The 21,785-nt window shown below is 36.3% G+C and overlaps 1 protein-coding gene across 1 annotated transcript; it reads right to left on the bottom strand.

Annotated features, from left to right (window-relative positions):
- Positions 1-8,612: 8,612 nt before the first annotated feature.
- Positions 8,613-11,640, bottom strand: THBD (thrombomodulin). Its single transcript, XM_053712188.1, has one exon. The coding sequence runs from the start codon at positions 11,471-11,473 to the stop codon at positions 9,752-9,754; it is 1,722 nt and encodes a 573-aa protein (XP_053568163.1). The 5' UTR covers positions 11,474-11,640; the 3' UTR covers positions 8,613-9,751.
- Positions 11,641-21,785: the final 10,145 nt, after the last annotated feature.

The raw sequence follows: 21,785 nt of genomic DNA, 5'->3' as shown, positions 1-21,785 counted from the left end.
TCTATCTTGAGGCTTAGGCTTCGTTATTGGTCATATATTTGTGTCTGATACAAACAGAGATTGTATCTTTAGAGTAAGTGTTTAGCAATACCATCCTTAGCGCGCACCAATCCACTTTTTTAAATTTATCTATTACACAATCTTGACGTGGTTCGTGCTTTAAAGTTTTATTTACAAGCTACTAAAGATTTTCGTCAAACATCTGCATTGTGTGTGGCCTACTCTGGACAGAGGAGAGGCCAAAAGGCTTCGGCAAATTCTCTTTCTTTTTGGCTAAGAAGTATAATCTACTTAGCTTATGAGACTGCTGGCCAGAAGCCTCCTGAAAGAATTACAGCTCATTCTACTAGAGCGGTAGCTTCCACATGGGCTTTTAAGAATGAGGCTTCTGTTGAACAGATTTGTAAGGCGGCGACTCGGTCTTCGCTTCATACTTTTTCTAAATTCTACAAATTTGATACTTTTGCTTCTTTGGAGGCTATTTTTGGGAGAAAGGTCTTACAGGCAGTGGTGCCTTCCATTTAAGCGCCTGCCTTGTCCCTCCCTTCATCCGTGTCCTATAGCTTTGGTATTGGTATCCCACAAGTAATGGATGATCCATGGACTGGATACACCTTACAAGAGAAAACGAAATTTATGCTTACCTGATAAATTTATTTCTCTTGTGGTGTATCCAGTCCACGGCCTGCCCTGTCATTTTAAGGCAGGTGTTTTTTATTTATTTTTAAACTACAGTCACCACTGCACCCTATAGTTTCTCCTTTCTCTTGCTTGTCTTCGGTCGAATGACTGGAGGTGGCAGTTGGGGGAGGAGCAATATAGACAGCTGTGCTGTGGGTGATCCTCTTGCAGGTTCCTGTTGGGAAGGAGAATATCCCACAAGTAATGGATGATCCGTGGACTGGATACACCACAAGAGAAATAAATTTATCAGGTAAGCATAAATTTTGTTTTTAAGGGCAATGCCCAGCCCAATGCCCTTTTTAGGGCACTTTTTAGATTTTTATTATTTTTGTGTAATGCTAGTTTTTTTTTTTTATCTTTAATTATTTATTAAGCAAGCAGTTAAAAACATAGATGCATGAAATCATCATGTATAGTAAAAACATATAATAAATATATTACACTCAAAATGTATCACAGTGTCATAAATGTGTTTATGTCTGTCTAACTCTCCCTCATTTCAAGGAATGTGTTTTGTACAACTGCTCAGTATTATTATTTTTTTAAGTATAACCATAAACAAATGAAACCATTGGGTATACAGACAGAACCCGGGTTACAGACATCCGACTTAAGTACAACTCGTACTTACAAACTGAGAAAATAGAGCTTTATCGCCAATCCTTCTTTCAGGATAACCCAAAATACTCAAAATCCAATTGTCACAAGGACAGAAAGTAATGTGACATTTTCTGAACAGGGGCACAGATAGCAACATAAACTTTTCCCTATGCTATCCAAAACTAAAAAAATTGTTTTGCTAGAGTTTCACCTAAAAAAAGTGCCTTTTCCAACCTACATACAAATTCAACTTAAGAACAAACCTACAGAACCTATCTTGTTCATAACTTGGGGACTGCCTGAATACGCAAAAAAAGGAAAGAAAAACCCCCAATAATTCCATACAACAATAATCCTTTCAATGAGAGTCATGATTTGTCATAAAAGTATTCAGAGGTATACGTGTAAGCACATTAGACATGATCTATTATGATCACAGACATCTCATTACTAATCGCCTCCAACATATAAATTGTATTTAATGTAATGTAATTTTTTTTGGTAATGGCAGTTTTTTTTATTTTATTTGAGTAATGTTAATACTAATGGTAGGTTTTTTTCACCATTGATAATTCCACTTGTAATGTTTTAATGTATTGGAGTGAAATAAACCAAAAAGATAAAAAATGTTACCTGAATTTTTAGGTAAATCACACTAGTAGCTTATGTCAGCTTCAAAACAACTCCTATATGAATGACCCTGTAAACCTTTAAAATATCTGGGCAATGTATTTTTATATTTAATTTATTAAAGGATTATAGTATTGTAAAAGGTTCTATCATAAATGATTGAAAATGCTGATGAAGAATAATTCGGAGTAAATAGAAGTAAAAAAAAAAAAAAACTAAATTGAGAAGATTGCAGATCATACAGGGGAAATCAGAAGCAATGCAGGAAAAACGAGCGAGCGCAGCATTATATAGATAGCAAAAGGCACAAAAGTGACATAAAAAGGGGAAGCTGATGTGGAGTTCAATATCCAGACGCCTCAGTGTCTACACTTATTGTTTTTATTTAAAGGGACAGTAAAGACCTTCGACTAGATTATAAGAGGAACGCAATCAATAGCGCAGGGTGCGTTGCACTCTCACAAAGAATAATGCTTAATCTGGTATTGTGGGTGATTAAAAATATTAATCAAAATATCTTAATGCAGTCAAAGCTTTTTTTATCTTACTCTGTACTTGTAAAGGATAGGACAGAGCTCACTCATCGCACTCGTGTTACAAGTGGTTCATGCGCTATCCAAAATACTCAAAATACTACTTTAAATGCTATGGGAATAGAGAGGGTGATGCTTAATTTAGACCTAATACTTAGGAAAAAAAGGTTTATTAGTGAAAAAAAGTTTTTTTTAGCAGAATTGAAGCGATATCGTATGTGACGAGGGGCAGAACTGTGAAGGGGTCAAAGGTGTACGCCTGTCTCTGTGTGTGTATGTGTGTTTTTGTGTGTTTTATGTGTGTGTATGTGTATGTGTTTTTTTATGTGTGTTTGTGTGTGTGTATGTGTGTGTATGCATGTATGCATTTATGTGTGTTTGTGCATGCATGTATTTGTGTATGATTTTGTGTGTGTATATGTGCATGTATGTGTGTATGCATGTGTGTGTGTGCATGTATGTATTTATTTGTGTTTGTGTGTGTATATGAGAGTTTGTGTGTGTATATGTGCAAGTATGTGTGTGTATGCATGTGTGTGTGTGAATGTATGTATTTATGTATGTTTGTGTGTGTATTTGTGTATGTATATGTGTGTGTATATGAGAATTTGTGTGTGTATATGTGCATGTATACATGTGTGTGTGTGCATGTATGTATTCATGTATGTTTGTGTGTGTATATGTGTGTGTGTATATGAGAGTTTGTGTGTGTGTATATGTGCATGTATGTGTGTGTATGCATGTATGTATTTATGTGTGTTTGTGCATGCATGTATTTGTGTATGATTTTGTGTGTGTATATGTGCATGTATGTGTGTATGCATGTGTGTGTGTGCATGTATGTATTTATTTGTGTTTGTGTGTGTATATGAGAGTTTGTGTGTGTATATGTGCAAGTATGTGTGTGTATGCATGTGTGTGTGTGAATGTATGTATTTATGTATGTTTGTGTGTGTATTTGTGTATGTATATGTGTGTGTATATGAGAATTTGTGTGTGTATATGTGCATGTATGCATGTGTGTGTGTGCATGTATGTATTCATGTATGTTTGTGTGTGTATATGTGTGTGTGTATATGAGAGTTTGTGTGTGTGTATATGTGCATGTATGTGTGTGTATGCATGTATGTATTTATGTGTGTTTGTGCATGCATGTATGTGTGTGTGTGTTTTTGTGTGTATATATGAGTATATGTGTATGTGCATTTATGTGTGTGTGCATGTATGTATGTTTTATGTTTGCATTTTATAGAAATAATATAACACAGGACTAAGTGAAGAACTCCACTGCTTGAGAGGATCTTTTGCAACCCATTGGCTTAGCACTCAAGATTTATTCAACATGAAATGTACTGCATACTCCATAGAAGTCTGTTATGTGAGTGAATTAATGCATCCTTGCTCTCCGACATGCAGTTGTTAGGACACACTAGGCTATCGATCGGATGCTAAAAATTATTTTTGGATTTGTAATATGGATTGCGCTCTAATGATGTTAGCGCATTTTAACTCTTGCATTTTTACACGCCATTTGTAATCTAGGCACTTGTAATTATAGCGTTTCTGCAATCTTATAGATCAATTAATGGATTAAAATATCAGCAGAGTATGAACATTATTAGAACAGATTAATACTGTGATTGATGCAGTTGTTTATCAAATCATAAACTCCATCTACCACTTTTGTTCTTTGGAGGAGTCAATTTGGGCTTGAGTCTGAATGAGATAACAGGATTGTCCACTGCCATTTTGTTAACAAAAGTAAATTTTCAGATTTTTTAGAATTTTCAGACTTTAATAAACAAGAAACCCTAATCTTTTCTTTCATGATTCAGATAGAGCAAGCAATTTTATACAACGTTCTAATTCTTATCTAATTTCTTATCAAATTTTCTTTGTTTTTGGTATCTTTTGTTGAAAAGCAGGGATGTCAGATCGGAAGATTGCACTCATCTGGAGTACTATATGTCAGAAGTTTTGTAAGAATGTTATCCATTTGAAAGAACACTATAAGTTAGCACTATTTCCTGTCATCTCTTCAACAAACAATACATTTGGAACAAAGCAAATTTGATAACAAATTGGAAACATATTTACAATTGTATGCTATGAGGCCCATTTATAAAGCTTCGTATGGAGCTTGAAGGGCCGTGTTTCTGGCGAGTCTTCCGACTCGCCAGAAACACAAGTTATGGAGCAGCGGTCTAAAGAGCGTTGCTCCATAACCCTGTCCACCTGCTCTGATGAGGCGGACAGGAATCGCCGGAATTCAACCCGATCGAGTACGATCGGGTTGATTGACACCCCCCTGCTGGAGGCCGATTGGCCATGACTCTGCAGGGGGCAACGTTGCACCAGTAGCTATTATGAGCTGCTGGTGCAATGTTGAATACAGAGAGAGTATTGCTCTCCGCATTCAGCGACATCTGTCGGACCTGTTCCACACTGTCGGATCAGGCCCGACAGACATTTGGTAAATATGCCTCATTGTCTGAATCACAATATAACATTTTTGGCTTTTATAGCCTTTTAAATTAAAAGATATAATAAAGTATATTGCAGAGTTGCTTTACTATGGGTAATTAAAGGGACACTGAACCCAAACTTTTTCTTTCATGATTCAGATAGAGCATGCAATTTTAAGCAACTTTCTAATTTACGCCTATTATAAAAATTTCTTCATTCTCTTGGTATCTTTATTTAAAAAGGAAGAATGTAAGTTTAGATGCCGGCCCATTTTTGGTGAACAACTTGGGTTATTCTTGCCGATTGGTGGATAAATGCACCGACCAATAAACAAGTGCTGTCCAGGGTCTACCAATAATTGGCTGGCTCCTTAGTTTAGATGCCTTCTTTTTCAAATAAAGATAGCAAGAGAATGAAGAAAAATTGATAATAGGAGTTAATTAGAAAGTTGCTTAAAATTTACAATCAAATCATTTGGGTTCAGTGTCCCTTTAAGCATTTTATATTACAATCTTGTTGTGTTCACTGTCCCTTTATTTATTCTACATGGCCTCTGGCAGATGGTTTGACATAGAAATTTTTGCCATTCTCTTACACATTAGAAGCATCAGCTGCAGAAAGGAAAATATTATGTACTGTTAAAGGACTTTGCCCTACAAATATCTTATTTCCTATCTAGTTGTTTTCCCTTGTGTGTTTTTGTCGACTTTTCCTATTATGATAATGTGTTTGTTTTTATAAATGTGTTTCTGCCACTTTCTGTCTGACATGTTTGCCTGTAATTGTGTTGCCGATAGCAGCAAGCGAACATGCAAGAACAATGGGGTTTAGAGCCACAGGAATCATAAAATTTGGCTCCTAAGCTGCCAGGGAATTTACCTTCAAATGCATTTGGCACTGCTAGCTACAAACATTTTAGGATGCATCACTGATCAGAAAAAAAGACATTGATCTGATTCTAGAAAATGTTTGTTTAGCAATTGTTTAGGGTGAGCCAGTGGAAATGAATTAAAAACATAAAAAGAGAGACAGGACGTTTGTTAGAGATATTGAGCAATCAGGGACAGCCAGAGTGAGACATCAGAATTAGCAATAGAATACAAATAACTGACTAGAAAAACACATCTGAAGAAGCATATGTGCATAGCCACCAATCACAGATAGCAGTTAAACCTACCTACCTGCTTTTAAATCAATTATACCAGTGAATAAAGTAAATATTTATACTTTTGAAAGTTGTTTATAACTGCGTGCTCTATAGGAACATTGAAACTTTGTTTGACTTTTATGTCCTTTAAAAATATAGATCAAATAACACTTTTAAAGTATAAAATATGTACCCAACTAAAATACCTTTACCACAATATTATTTTATGACTGAAATTACTTGTTTAGACACTTGCAAAATGTTATTTACAAAATTAACCAATTTAAAATGGGCATTCTATTGTAAAAATAAAATAGTCTCCTTTGTAGAGCATTTGTGTGTTTAACTTATGGAAAAGAGTTATAAACCCACTCCACTTGAGGATAGAATTAGTGAGCAAATGTGCAGCATACCTATGTATTCTCCATCACTGTCTGTACCGAAATCTGCTTTAGAGTAGAGGTATTTCAAGAGTGCAGCTTTGACTGTACATTTAATCTATTTAAATGTGTCCAGAACGTAATAAAAGAAGGGAATTTGTTTCAAAATAAAGGACTAAATTACAAGTGGAGCTCAGTTGATAAAGCAGAGTATTTATCACAAGTGAATAGAAAAATAATTTTATCGCGGGGGACATTTTTTTTTTAGCTATTATTGCTCACATTAGTGGTGAGTTTAGTGTTGTTCTTGAGGGTAACACAAAATAGTGCTGGAAAATGTAACACTCTTGGAGACCTGAAATAAGTGTTAGTGCTTGAATAGAGGCATCACAAAACAAATGTATCTATTAAAATAAAGTATATCACTTACATTGATACATATTAAATACAAAATAAAGATTTATTATTGAAAAAAAAATTGCAATTTAAAAGGATATGGTATATGACAAAGTATTGGACTGGGAAGGGCTCATATGTGTGTGCATTTTAAATGTATATCTTAATTAAAAAAAAATCATAGTTTAAAATGTAGAGAAGAACCCCACTATTTGACCTTCAGATTGGTGCTCTAGGGATAGCCTACATGACTTTTTCAGATCATCCCCACAGAATTCGTTTATGTGAGGGATTTAGCGCACCCGCGCTATCCAGCATCCAGAAGTTAGCCTGCCCTAGAGGCAATTCAACAATAGAGATAATATTTTTGAGCTACACTTGTAATGTAAGCCAAAATACTGTAACAAAATAGAGCATGTATCAGAACACCTTTAATTATATAGATGGCATTTTGAAAACTTACAGAATTTGCTTTTTGGCCTCTGTAGAGATAATGTTTAATATCCCTTTAAATGAAAAAAGGCACCCAGACACATTAGACAGTCATTATGAATACTGAATCGATACTTTCACACAAGCTGTGTATCTCTGGCTACAGAAAAGGTTTGCATACACCCTTGCAAAACCACCTTAAAATATTTATTTGTATTTACTTATTGTCAAGGAAAAGGGAAATTTGATATATATTTTTTTTATTTATCCAAGAATAAATTGCATTTTTGTTAATGGTAATGAATCAATTGCACATCTTTTTAAGTGTCAATCAGAGGCTGAAGATTGCTGAACCTTGGTCTTTGTGGTTGCAGCTAAAGAACTATTAGATTTAACAGATTTCTGTCAAGATTATGTAAGAGCACTAATTAAACATATATTTTAATATATATATTATTGAACTAGTTAAGTTAATGCTGTTAATTTTGATTTAAAAATAAAAGTTGGAAGCACATGTTTTACACAGCTGATCATGGTCAGCGGAAAAGAAGCTCACAGTCTGAAGAATAAGGATACTTCAATTATATTGATGGCCAGTGACATGCCCCTACATATATAAGAATATACTGTATATATATATATATATATATATATATATATATATATATACAAATATTAGCACGTTAATATCTGTGTTAATAAAAAAACTATTAAAAAAACTGTAATAAAGATTAAAATGTCCCCTTTTATTTAAAAGTAGCAGACCTTAATGTCCCAAAGGTGTAATCAGAGTACCGTGTTGGAGAAATGTTGTGTTTGGTGTTGCATGGTTTCTATCATTTAGGATATGTCTACTATAAAACAGCCACTTACAGGAGTTTGCCACACAAGTAAATTTATGTAACAAGAACACATTCCAATATCCTCAGCCAGTGTCTACTGTATACAATTCCAAATGTACTATGGTGGGGTGATTCGTCTTAAAGGGATATAAAAAAAAAACCAGACATTTTCTTTTGTGATTCAGAAAGAGCATAGCGTTTTTAAAAAGTTTCCAATTTATCTGTGTTATCAAATTTGTTCCAATGATATTCTCTGTTTAAGAGATACCTAGCCCTAGGCATATGTCTGGAAAACTCCAGGTCAGTGCTGCATTCTAGTGCTCTTGCAAACGGAACATTCTTTCACTATATATATTTCAGTTTCAGATCACTATAAGAATTTCATCACCTAGATGTGAATTATTGTTTTTGAAAAAAAATAAATTATGATGACCAAAAGAAAATATTCCAAAATATTTAAAAATACATATAATTTTTAAATAAATAAATAAATAAAAACACATTATTTTGTTAGGATTTCTTTTTTATTTAACACACATGTAATGTGTTTGTTCTTGTTTTGCAATAAAAATAAATAACTTTTCATATATAAACTATAATACACATGATTACATTTTAAAATTACACTTTTTTTCTCCAGAAGGTATTTTAAAGTACTCTGAGATAACTGTAATGAAAATGTAATTGTACCAAAATGTATCTGATAAAACTATAAAATCAGGTTACATAGTGTGCTTTTTATAGATTTTGCACAAGCTGTAATTTGTGAATTGTTTAAAATTTACATCACATAAACTTTAACTGCATTTTTAAACATTACATACAATGATCTAAACCAACAATATGTATTTTGTCAGGATGAGTTAGCATGCCAAATAAATATTTAAGCTGAGAACCAATATGTGCATTTTTAGATGCTTTTACCTATGGCAACTGATATTAGATACAAAAATAATATTATTGTGTGGGCATCATTTATCCAAAGTTGCATTTTATGTTTTTCTTGGTAATTTAATATTTTCTAAAACTGCCACAAAGCTTTTCTAAAATAGTTAAAACAATCACACATTAGAAATATATACAATAAGTTAGGGAATGCTATTATTTTGCTTGCAAATGTCCATACAATATTTATCAATACACTCCTTAGAAAAAGGGGGTATAATTCTCTCATGATCATTGCAAACAACTCAACTCAATAAAAACACCCAAATATATATATATATATAAATTTAATATCATGCAAATAACTGGTTCTCAACCTTTTCTGTTGTTTTTTTTTAAATGTATATGTTTTCACTTAGCTGTCCTTTCTGATTTTTTTTTTTTTTTAAACAAACAACTACTATTTCCCACTGCTTTTCAACGTTCTTTGTTAGCAAAGCAGTTACTTTTTAGAAGTTTCTTCTATTCATTGTTATGATGATGGATATGTACACCACAGTTATCAGGACTATATAAAGCAGCTTTCCTTTTCTGTACAATATGTACACATATGGAAATGCCAATGTACTTATTACACAGCTAATCTATAGCTTAATTCTTTTCACCAATCGATTGGTAATTCCTTCAATGCACACACAGGTGGTCTGGTATAGTCATATTAGCAATACAGTAGCGTAGCTCTCCCACTCATAATTATCAGAGTTCCTTATATACGTTTATATCACTCTGACATGGGGGTGAAAGTATAGCTTTGGGATCAGTAGAATATATTGCTTTCGTTGCTATTACAGAGTCATTAAAGTTTTGCTGGTACCCTGACTTTACTTGCTGGAGCATCACACCTTTATCTGAGCCCTTACATTTATAATCCAAGACAGTCTGTTCTGTATAGTGCTTTCTTACCATTCGACATATAATTCCTATAAGGACTGTGACCATAGACAGGATAACAACACTAATTCCGAGAAGCATGGCTGGTTGCATAGTATAATCATGGTGTTCAGGAAGACAAGATGTGTCCTCTTGCAGAATGTAGCCCTCTGGGCACACACACTGATAACCACCAAGGAGATTTAAACAGGTATGCTTGCAAATCTCTGTATCACATTCATCAATATCTAAGCAAAGTGGTGATTGATCATATGCCAAATAATCAACTTCTCCTTCAGCATTGCTATCATCCAAAATAAAGCCATCTGGACATCTGCAGTCCCTGACCACCCCCAAGTTACATTCTGCATTACAGGCAGTTTTGTTACAGAATAATTTGCACTTGTTGGGTTTCTCTGCATCAACAATGTATCCGTCTGAACAGGAACAGTTGTAACCACCAGGATAATTGTTACAGTCATGCTCACAAATATATTTTGGGTTTAGGCACTCATCAATGTCCTCACACTGCCCATCAGCCATCTCATAACCAGGGAAACAGCTGCATTCAAAGCCACCTATGGTGTTGGAACACTGGTGGTCACAGATTTTTGGGTTGATTTTGCAATCATCAATATCTTGGCAACTCTTTTCATCTTCTGAAAGGTTGTATCCTTCATCGCACATGCAGATGTATCCAAGTGAAGAGGAGCTGTCAGGGCTACACTGCTGTGCACAGGGGTTAGGCTCACAAGGTGTTGGAAGAGGGGAGCAGCTTCTGGCATCCTCTTTGAGGTATGTACCATCAATGCAGGAACACACTGCCCCATGGCATTTATAGTCACAGCCTCCATTTTCAATTTCACAGGGCCATGGCCCAAGTGTATCTGAATCCCATACAGCTCCATTGTCACCTTTATTTGTGCAAATAAGAGTGGACTGGACATTAGTTATAGATGCAGTGGTATTAAGAGGCAGCACAGTCCAATTATTAACTACCATTCCTATAGGTAAGACATATGAGGCACTGAATCCAACAGGTAAGTCTAAAGCTTGACACGTGTCTAAAGTACTGAACTCACACAAAAAGCCATCAGCTCTGTCATTACAGCTTGTTTCTTTCCAAGCACCATTTTCCTGCACAGACACACAATGTTTATCACACTTTACTTCATTGCTCATCCAGTTGGTGTAGTCAGTGTTGGTATCACCTGTTATCCATTTATATCCTCTGAGCTTTAAAGAAGTGTCTGTACATTTATCTTTGTTAGGCTGTTCAAGCCCAATCCATACACTGTAGCTGCTGGTCATGCCCTGTAGAAACAGAGAGAGGATATCAGCTTCAACTGAGTTTCTCACAGTCATTAACTTTCCTCCCATTTTCTTGCAGCTTTTCTTTGCTCCCTTGAATTCTTTGCTGGACCAAAACATTGAATACCTTTTCTCATTAATGGGCTGGATATCTAGACTTTGCTGATCAGTGGGAGCCAAATATACAAGCTGAGAAAAGAGCACTACTTCAAAAATAGTCTGCAAAAGCATCCTCATTGTGCTGTGCGCAGTGATAGAACACACAGCTGGTCTGATAGAAAAGTTACTTGTGAGTAGCGAAGAAAACTGAGGTCTGTTCTCCAGTAGTGCACAGCCAGCTCTGCTCTGTGAGTTCTGTGTCAAGTCTGAAAGTAAACTCCCTGGCCCTCCCTACAGCCCAGAAAAAAGAAAGGAAGGAAGTGCCTGGAAGGAAGGGTTGTAGCTGATCGGGATTATGAGGATCTGCCTGTAATATTCACTGATTGCTCTATAAGTTACTATGCAGAGAATGGGACACAGTTCATTTATCTGCAGCTCTTTTTAAATCATAATCAGTGAAAGTGTATAATAGGGCAAGTGAAGGGGAAGGAAGGCAGCAGCTCATTAGAACTGTCCTCTGTAGAAAGGATATGAACTGAAAGCCCCCAGGGAAAGTGCAAGCAGCAGTCATCTCTTTTTCCCACAATGAAACTAACTTTATTTTATGTAAAGAATTTGTGGGATAAAAATAAAGTGCAGAAAGTGTCTTATATTTGCTAAACATCAGGGCTTTTGAATAAAGTTTTTAACTTTATTTTTATCCCAGCAATTTAAATAGATTTTAAGTTATTTTTAACTTTGGCAACTTCCCTCTGTCGCTTTATACTTCCCTCTGTCACTTTATACTTCCCTCTGTCACTTTATACTTGCTCAATATCCCTCTGTCACTCCGCATATCTCTTTACTGTTCTCTCTATCACTGCTCTGTTTTATCTAATATCTATTTTCTCACAATCTCTTCCCTCATCCTCTCTGTATTTGTCTTGTTCAATTTATTTTATCTTTGTTTCTCCATATTTTTCCTTTCTTCTCTTTACTTTTTTCTTGTCTTTTCTTTCCTTTTCTGCTGCTATTTTTATCTGCATTTGTTCTCTCTGTCTTCTGTCTCTCTTGCTCATTCTCTTGTGTCTCTCTATTAAATCTCTCTCTCTCTTTCTCTCTCATTCTCACCCTCTGTATTATTTATGTTTCTTTTCTGTTGCTTTCTCTTTAGTTATCAATTTTTACTGCTCTTTGTATCTCCCTTTGTCTGTTGCTCTCTCGCCTATCTCTATATTTACCCTTGTATCTCGTCAGGCACTTTCTCTACTCTCTCTCTCTCTTATTATATTTTTCTATTTCCTACTCTCTAGTTCCCTTTCTCTTCTCTCTCTTGCTCTCTCTCTCTCCTGTCTCTATATACTATACCTCTCTTTATTTTCCTCTCTCCTTTTCTCTCTCTTTCCTCATATCACTCTCTTACTTCCCCATTCTCTTCTTTTTCCTCTCTCTCCCTTTCCTCCTATCACTCGCTTGATTCCCCATTCTCTCCTTTTTCTCTCTCTCCCTTTCCTCCTATCACTCTCTTGCTTCCCCATTCTCTCCTTTTTCTCTCTCTCCCTTTCCTCCTATCACTCTCTTGCTTCCCCATTCTCTACTTTTTCTCTCTCTCTCTCCCGTTCCTCATATCACTCTCTTGCTTCCCCATTCTCTCCTTTTTCTCTCTCTCTCCCTTTCCTCCTATCACTCTCTTGCTTCCCCATTCTCTACTTTTTCTCTCTCTCTCCCGTTCCTCCTATCACTCTCTTGCTTCTCCATTCTCTCCTTTTTCTCTCTCTCTCCCGTTCCTCATATCACTCTCTTGCTTCCCCATTCTCTCCTTTTTCTCTCTCTCTCCCGTTCCTCATATCACTCTCTTGCTTCCCCATTCTCTCCTTTTTCTCTCTCTCCCTTTCCTCCTATCACTCTCTTGCTTCCCCATTCTCTTCTTTTTCTCTCTCTCCCTTTTCTCCTATCACTCTCTTGCTTCCCCATTCTCTCCTTTTTCTCTCTCTCTCCCGTTCCTCATATCACTCTCTTGTGTCCCCATTCTCTCCTTTCTCTCTCTCTCTCTCTCTCTCTCTCTCTCTCTCTCTCTCTCTCTCTCTCCCGTTCCTCCTAACACTCTCTTGCTTCCCCTTTTTCTTCTTTTTCCTCTCTCTCTCCCGTTCCTCCTATCACTCTCTTGCTTATCCTTTCTCTTCTTTTTCCTCTCTCTCTCCCTTTCCTCCTATCACTCTCTTGCTTCCCCTATGTCCTTTTTCTCCTTTGGCTCTTTCACAGTTGTTCTCTCTTTTTCTGTCTTTCATTCCCCCTTTCTCTTTTCTCTCTCTCACCATATTGTCTCTCTTTTTTAATGCACATAACATGTCTCTTTAGTGTTATACAAAACTATGTTACTTACTGAGTTAGGGCATAGAGGGAATATACCTGTTAAAGAAGCTTTTACTTTTTTTTTATCACAAACGGATCACAAATATCATATAATATACTGTACATAAATATAAAATAACTGACCTACTTTTTTTTGTCGATGCTGCATAACTTTATTAAATTTTATTTTATTTTACTCTGATGACCTAACTAAATCCAACCCTCAATTATGGGCAGTACATTTTAATAATCAATAACCAATCCAATGCCGACTTTTTGCATATCTGCATGACGCCAAAATTACCCACACAGGTCTACTACCTTCCAATAATTATATTCCAAATGAAGGAAATATATTTATGTGAAAAGTAAATTCAAAAACAAAGGAAATATGACATCCACTAAAAATGAAAATGACTGGCTCAAAGGAATGTCTACAGAGGAGTAGTAGACATATGGAACGCCCAACCAGTTGGAGCTGTAAAGTATAAAACACTAGCTATTAACATAGAAGTTTTATTTAACATGATCATAGAGGGCAAACTGAATGGCTCAAGTGGCTTTTGACCTTTGTTTTTCTCTATACTATTTGCATAACTCCCCTTTTAACTAATTTGTTTGTTATACCTACCTGTAAAAATTAAATTTAAACAAAAAAGACAAATATATTTACTATTGCATACTGGAAACTTGTGACACAGCCTGACCTTCAATATTTCATAATTTTTGCTTTACTAGCTCTGTATTAAACCTTTAAACCCCCTGGCCTATATTCACTAAAAATCCAATAAACTGTACTAAACAAATAACAAGCTTCAATCCTTTTGTTATTATACTGAATTTATTTCAGAGTAATTGAACTACTGATGTTTTGGTCAACCAGCCTCAGAGGACATCAAATTACAGAGATCTCCCTGAATCTTTAGTTGTAGTGCATCTCATTTGACTGATTTATTAGCTCTCTATGGGCGAAATTATAAGTGGGCTCTATTTAGTACTCCTGCTCGTGTGTTAACTCTGCTACAAGTAAGCTTTTTGCGCACATCAGGAAGCGCATATAAGTTTTCTCACGGGCGCTAACCAAAAGTGCACAAAAAGCTGAACTTGGAATATTGGGACCATGGTAACGTATTCCCCCATAGACTTCAATGGAGCGCAAAAAGTGGAAATAATACCTAATACCCAACAAGTTATGAACACCTGATCATGTTTTCTCAAGTGTGCTAACCCGACATGAAATATTAATATTTCACATTCCAATATATATGATGGCTTGGGGTAAAATATATATCTATAGCTATAAATATAGGTGATTATATATAGGTATAGATATACAGTATATATAGATATATAAAGGAATATCTATTTAAAAATACTTAGAACATATTGCCTTCTGTGTAGAACATTGGAATAATTAATATTTACTTTTAATACATAGTTAAACACTTAATTTAATATTAATTAATATTAATATTGCATTAATATGATTGTATATGTTTTCAGCTACTTGACTGCAAATGGCTCCAATGCAGATATATGTATATAGATATGTATATATGTGTATACAAATGTATTTATGTGTTTATATGTGTATATATGCCTGTAAATACATAAATACACATATTAATACATAAAAACATATGAACACACACATATGTATATATATATATATATATATATATATATATATATATATACATACATACATATACATATTTAGACATGTATATGTATGTATCTCTATGTTAAGGCCCTTCGCTTGCCTCCTTTTTTTCAAACACCTCATATCTTTGAGCCCTTATAACTTTTTAATGTCATTTTTATGGCCGTGGTATGATTGTGACTGTACTGTTAAATGTACTATTACATTTTTCCCCCTACTTTTTTTTCTCGCGTTACAGTTAAAGAGAGCTCTGAAGCCGTGCTATCCCGGCGCACGTTAAATTCAATTGTGCTCAAGCGAACGCAATTAACTTAAACTCGTAATATGAGCGCTATTTCCAATGTGCGCAAAGACAATCTATATTCCGCTTACACGCAACAGTTAGCACGCCATTTGTAGCCATATATGTGATCATAATTAAATACAGGGGGGAAAACACATAAATAATGTAGCAATACACTGAACAATATTCTCCAATATTAACCCTTGAGCAACAGATTTTCACTGTTTCAACATTATCCCATTTAACCTAGCCCTCGGCTCTCCCTTACCTTCCTCTCTTTGTGCTATATAGTTTTAATATATTATTTTCATTGCCATTTTGCAGAGTACTTCAACTCTTTCAGGCAGCCAATAAGTTACCTTCGTGTTTTTTCACCCATTCTCTATTCTTCGGGTTCAATGAAGCTCTTTGTATTTTAATTCTTTGTTTTATAGTTTAATTTCTTTTAACTTCAACTTCCTGTTATTTTTTTATTTTATTTTTTTTCTTCCTGTGTCCTTTCACTTCTATCGCTGTCTCTGTATCCGCATTGCTCTGTCTTTTTCTGCTCTTTTTCTATCCAGACCCGATGATCTAAAGGTCTCTGGGATTGAGAGATTCTCATAGAAAACTAAGCACTTGTCCCAATTCTATAGCACTTGTCCCAATTCTATAGCACGTGTCCCAATTCTATAGCACGTGTCCCAATTCTATAGCACGTGTCCCAATTCTATAGCACGTGTCCCAATTCTATAGCACTTGTCCCAATTCTATAGCACGTGTCCCAATTCTATAGCACGTGTCCCAATTCTATAGCACTTGTCCCAATTCTATAACACGTGTCCCAATTCTATAGCACGTGTCCCAATTCTATAGCACGTGTCCCAATTCTATAGCACGTGTCCCAATTCTATAGCACTTGTCCCAATTCTATAACACGTGTCCCAATTCTATAGCACGTGTCCCAATTCTATAGCACGTGTCCCAATTCTATAGCACGTGTCCCAATTCTATAGCACGTGTCCCAATTCTATAGCCCTTGTCCCAATTCTATAGCACGTGTCCCAATTCTATAGCACGTGTCCCAATTCTATAGCACGTGTCCCAATTCTATAGCACGTGTCCCAATTCTATAGCACTTGTCCCAATTCTATAGCACGTGTCCCAATTCTATAGCACGTGTCCCAATTCTATAGCACGTGTCCCAATTCTATAGCACTTGTCCCAATTCTATAACACGTGTCCCAATTCTATAGCACGTGTCCGAATTCTATAGCACGTGTCCCAATTCTATAGCACGTGTCCCAATTCTATAGCATTTGTCCCAATTCTATAACACGTGTCCCAATTCTATAGCACGTGTCCCAATTCTATAGCACGTGTCCCAATTCTATAGCACGTGTCCCAATTCTATAGCACGTGTCCCAATTCTATAGCACGTGTCCCAATTCTATAGCACGTGTCCTAATTCTATAGCACGTGTCCCAATTCTATAGCACTTGTCCCAATTCTATTAAAGCAGTTTTTAACTCCACAGTAGTTTCTCTTGCAAAGGGGTGTTCCCTGCATTTAACTATGTAAAGACAATGCATACATTGTTATAGGACTTACAAAAAAGAATTTAAAATTTGTATAAAAAAAAAAAAAAAACAGATTAAATACTGAAATAAAAATATGTAGTAAAAACTATAAAGTTCAATCACAATAAAAATGATAATGGAATTGTCCTGCAAAAAATACATTTTATGGAAAAATTTAAAGTGAAAGTCTAACTGAAAAATTTTATTGTTTAAAAAGATAGATAATACCTTTATTACCAATTCCCCAGTTTTGCATAACTTACATGGTTATATCAATATACTTTTTACCTCTGTGATTACATTGTATCTAAGCCTCTGAAGATTGCCCCCTTATCTCAGTTCTTTTGAAAGACTTGCATTTTAAACAATCAGTGCTGACTCATAAATAACTCATGTGTTATCTACATGACACAAAAGAACTGGCACTGTCTAACTATGAAAAACTGTCAAAATGCATTCAGATAAGAGGTGGCCTTTAAATGTTTAGAAATAAGTTTCTAGGTTTAGTTTTCACAAAAAAAATACCAAGAGAACAAATCAAATTTGATGATGAAAGTAAAATTGGAAAGTTGTTTAAATTGCATGCCCTATCTGAATCATGAAAGTTTAATTTTGACTTGACTGTCCCTTTAAATTTGTATTGAAATTATGCAGGAAAAGATAATTTATGACACACAGTAGAATAAAACTACACTTGCCTGCAGGATTTAAAGGAACATTAAAAACTACATTGAGGTTTTTCCCCACCTCCCTCAAGTCATGGGTGCCGCCATGTTGAAATCTAGCTATGACAACATCCCAGTGCTGATTCTCCCTCAGATACCTCCAGTGCATCCTAGATTTCATAATGGCAGCACTAGGGTTCACACTTGTAGGGGAATGACCCAGACAGTTTGGGTTTCCATTTGTGTGTCTGGGCTTGAAGCTGAGTAGGACCTTGACATGCAAATATCTTGGTTTGGTGGGAAACAGCCACAGCCAAAAAGGTGACATTGTGCTTTTGCAACATACTGCACATGCCTACAAATATTTCTCTCTTGTGTGTGTGTCTGAGTGTGGGAGTGTTTTTGAGTTTGTGTGTGTCTTTGTTCATGAGAGTGTGTGTCTGTCGGTGTCTTTCTGTTTCTGTGAGTCTGTGTGTGAAAGAGTATATTTGTGTGTGTGAGAGTGTGTATGTGTGTGACACAGAGTGCATGTGTTAGTGTGTGTGCCTGTATGTGAGAGAGAGTATGTTGTGTTAGTGTGTGTTAGAGAGAACGTTTGTTTGTGTTAGTGTGTGTGTGTGTTAGAGAGAGAATGTGTGTGAGAGTCTTAAGGGTTGATTTAACAAGGAACAAAAGGCCCTCATTCCCCTTGTTTACACTCAAGCCTTCAGGGTCCCTGGAAACAACAGTTATGAAGCAGCGTCTAAAGACCACTGCTCCTAAACTTGTCCGCTGCCTCTGAAACTGTGGTCTTCAATCCGTCCAATCCTATATGATCGGGCTGATTGACACCCCCTGCTAGTGACCGCAAAACTGCAGGGGGCAGCATTGCACAAGCAGTGAACTGCTAGTGCAATGATAAATGCTGACCAGAGATGTGGACTCAAGTCACAAATTTAATGACTTGTGACTTGACTCGACATAATTAAGGAAGACTTGTGACTTGACAGACTTTGAAAGCAATGACTGGAGACTTGACTTGGACTTGAGCCCTATGACTTGCCAAGTCTTTATACATTATTCTAAAGGTCAGAGTTGTTACCTAGGATGGTCCCTGGAGAATGACAAACATGATGAGGAACAAATTGATGATCCACAGCTCTGGAATGACTTAAGCCAAGAGGAGCAGCAATCCCTGGATGCTGCAATGACAAGTAAAAAATGGCTTCAGTGTTTCTCCCACACTCTTCAGCTTGTAGTGGGGGGAGACTTGAAAGAAACAAATGTGATGTTGCAAGCTCTCTTAAAATGATCCAAAATCAGCTCATTGCTTCACAAAAGCTCAACATTTAAAGTCATTTTGCAGTCTGGATTTGGAAAAAGAAACATTACAGCTGCTGTTAACACAAGATAGAACTCAACACTGAGACAGGTACAGACAGTAATTGAATGTGATCATCAAAAGGTCTGTTGTGTTCTGGAAAAGTCTGGACATAATGAACTGTTGTTCACATCAAGTGAGTGGCATCAATTAAAGGAATTGGTGGACATCCTGAAGCCATTTGCAGAGGCAACAGATTTGACCCAGGGGGAGAAAATGGTGACAATAAGCTCTGTTCCATCTGTTCTTGTTCTGAATCATCACTTGGAGAAGCTGAAGTCTCAGGTCTGTTTCTTAACTAGCCCGGTCAGGAGTCTGCAGTCATCCCTGACCAAAATACTTCTTGGAATCTTTGTCAATGTGAAAATGGAAAGCACAAAATGCAGAACCACTGCACCTTTTTCAGACCCAATCTACATAAAAGCAGCTGTCTTGGATCCAGCCTTTTCACTGCAGTGAGTACAGCATCACATGCTTGTCAGCCCTGAAGTCAAGAAAGTGGCTGCACAAAAAGTGAAGGATAAATATTATCATGCTTTAAAGGGATATTTAACCCATTTTTTTCTTTCATGATTCAGATAAAGCATGCAATTTTAAACAACTTTCTAATTTACTACTATTATAATTTTTCTTCATTCTCTTGGTTCTTGGTGTCTTCATTTGAGCCAGCCCATTTTTGGTTCAGAACCTGGGTAGTGCTTGATGATTAGTGTAGCTAGCCACCAATCAGCAAGTGCTAGTCAGGTGTTGAACCAAAATGGGCTTGCTCCTAACCTTACATTCCTTCTTTTTAGAACTGATCTTGCAAGATGCTGCTGAAGATGTAACTGCTGCTTTTTGTTTTAAGATGAAAAGAAAGAGGTTCAGTAGCCTGAAGATTTATGTGGGGCTGTTTGCAGGATTATTGTGTGAAAAAAATGTTGGGACCACTACCATGACATATCTGAAGGTCATAATGCTCTCTTCTTCTGGGCTATGAACATGAAGACTTTTTCAGCACTATTTAAAGTGGCCATCAGGGTCTTGGCAGTGCCTGCGTCTAGTGCTCTTGTGGAGTGTGTTTTCAGCCAAGGAAGCATCATACTAAGGCCCAATTGTGCACAAATGTCTGACAGACTTTTGGCCATTTTAATCTTTTGCAACTGCAATGCCTAATAGGGTTCAAATAAATGAACCCTCACTTACATTGACTCTCTCTCAAAGTATGACAGCACAGCATTTTTCAATTACTTGGGGTTTTGGGCACTTGGCAGTTGTGTTATTTCTATAATAATTTGTTACTCTTATTTACCATGAAATTTAACTGGAAAAAGATAAACATATTTTAAACACCTTCCTGATATGAATTAGTTTACATTATATACAGTAATTATTGCTCCAATGCTATATTATGCAGAGTACTAATGACTTGTTGAACATTTGAAGCTTAAAGCTAAGGACTTGACCTAGACTTGCCTTTGTTGACTTGAGACTTGACCTGGACTTGCCTGTCTTGACTTAGGACTCGACTAGGACTTGCATGTCTTTACTTGGGACTTAGCTTGGGACTTGCCTGTCTTGACTCAGGACTTGACTTAGGACTTTAATACAAAGACTCAAGACTTACTTGTGACTCACAAACCAATGACTTGCTCCCACCTCTGATGCCAACAGCATATGCTGTCGGCATTAAGCGATGTATGTCGGACATGATATGCTACAGCGCAAAGTAGTAAATCTACCCCTTAGTGTCTTTTAGTGTGTGTGAGATAGAGAGTATGTGTGTGCTAGTGTGGCTGTGTGTGAGACAGTATGTGTGTGCTAGTGTGGGTGGGTGTGTGTGTGAGAGAGTATGTGTGTGTTAGTGTGTGTGTAAGAGAGTATGTGTGTGTTAGTGTGTGAGAGAGGAGTATGTGCATGTTAATGTGTGTGTGTGAGAGAGAGAGCATGTGTGTGTTAGTGTGTGAGAGAGAGAATGTTTGTCTGTGTGTGTGAGAGAGTGTGTGTGTGTGTGTGAGTAAGAGAGAGAGAGAGTATGGGGCCGATTTATCAATGTCTGTCTGACATGATACCAGAACTGCTTGAGCAATGCCGCCTCCTGTGGGTGTCAATCATTTGGAGCTTGATAATTTGGCCCCTTTGTGTGTGTTAGCGAGATAGAATGAAAGCATGAAATGTATTTAGTGTATAGCGTCCCTTTCATTTTTGTGCTCTCTGCCCCTGCTAACTTTTCTCTCACCAGAGAATTTCCTCTTTCCAACAAACTCCATTACTTTTATGGGAGGCATTTCAAAACTCTCAGGTCCTTTTTTTTAGAAAATTCAAGGAGGCAGCCCATGTGAGAACTTTCATGTTCGATCTTGCAAAGTTTAGATTATGAAGTCCCCTCTCTCCTGTTCTCTTTCTCTGTTTCCCTCCTTATCCATCATTTTCCTTCCCTCTATCTATCTGTCTCTCAACAGAGTTATGATGCAGTGCAGGCATGTAACAAAGCTACATAGCTTAGTCTAAAAATCTGTGACTGATTTTGTTACCTTTTGTTTTGGATTTTAATACTTAAAGGCCAATAAAATTTGACATTTCAACAATGCACAAAATGTTTTACTGCAA

The sequence above is a fragment of the Bombina bombina genome, chromosome 4, assembly GCF_027579735.1.
Source record: "Bombina bombina isolate aBomBom1 chromosome 4, aBomBom1.pri, whole genome shotgun sequence".
NCBI classification, from domain to species: domain Eukaryota; kingdom Metazoa; phylum Chordata; class Amphibia; order Anura; family Bombinatoridae; genus Bombina; species Bombina bombina.
This window is presented reverse-complemented; position numbering and strand designations above follow the sequence as displayed.

Coding starts and splice junctions, on each gene's coding strand:
- THBD (XM_053712188.1), bottom strand. CDS start 11,473: ATGAGGATGCTTTTGCAGACTATTTTTGAAGTAGTGCTCTTTTCTCAG.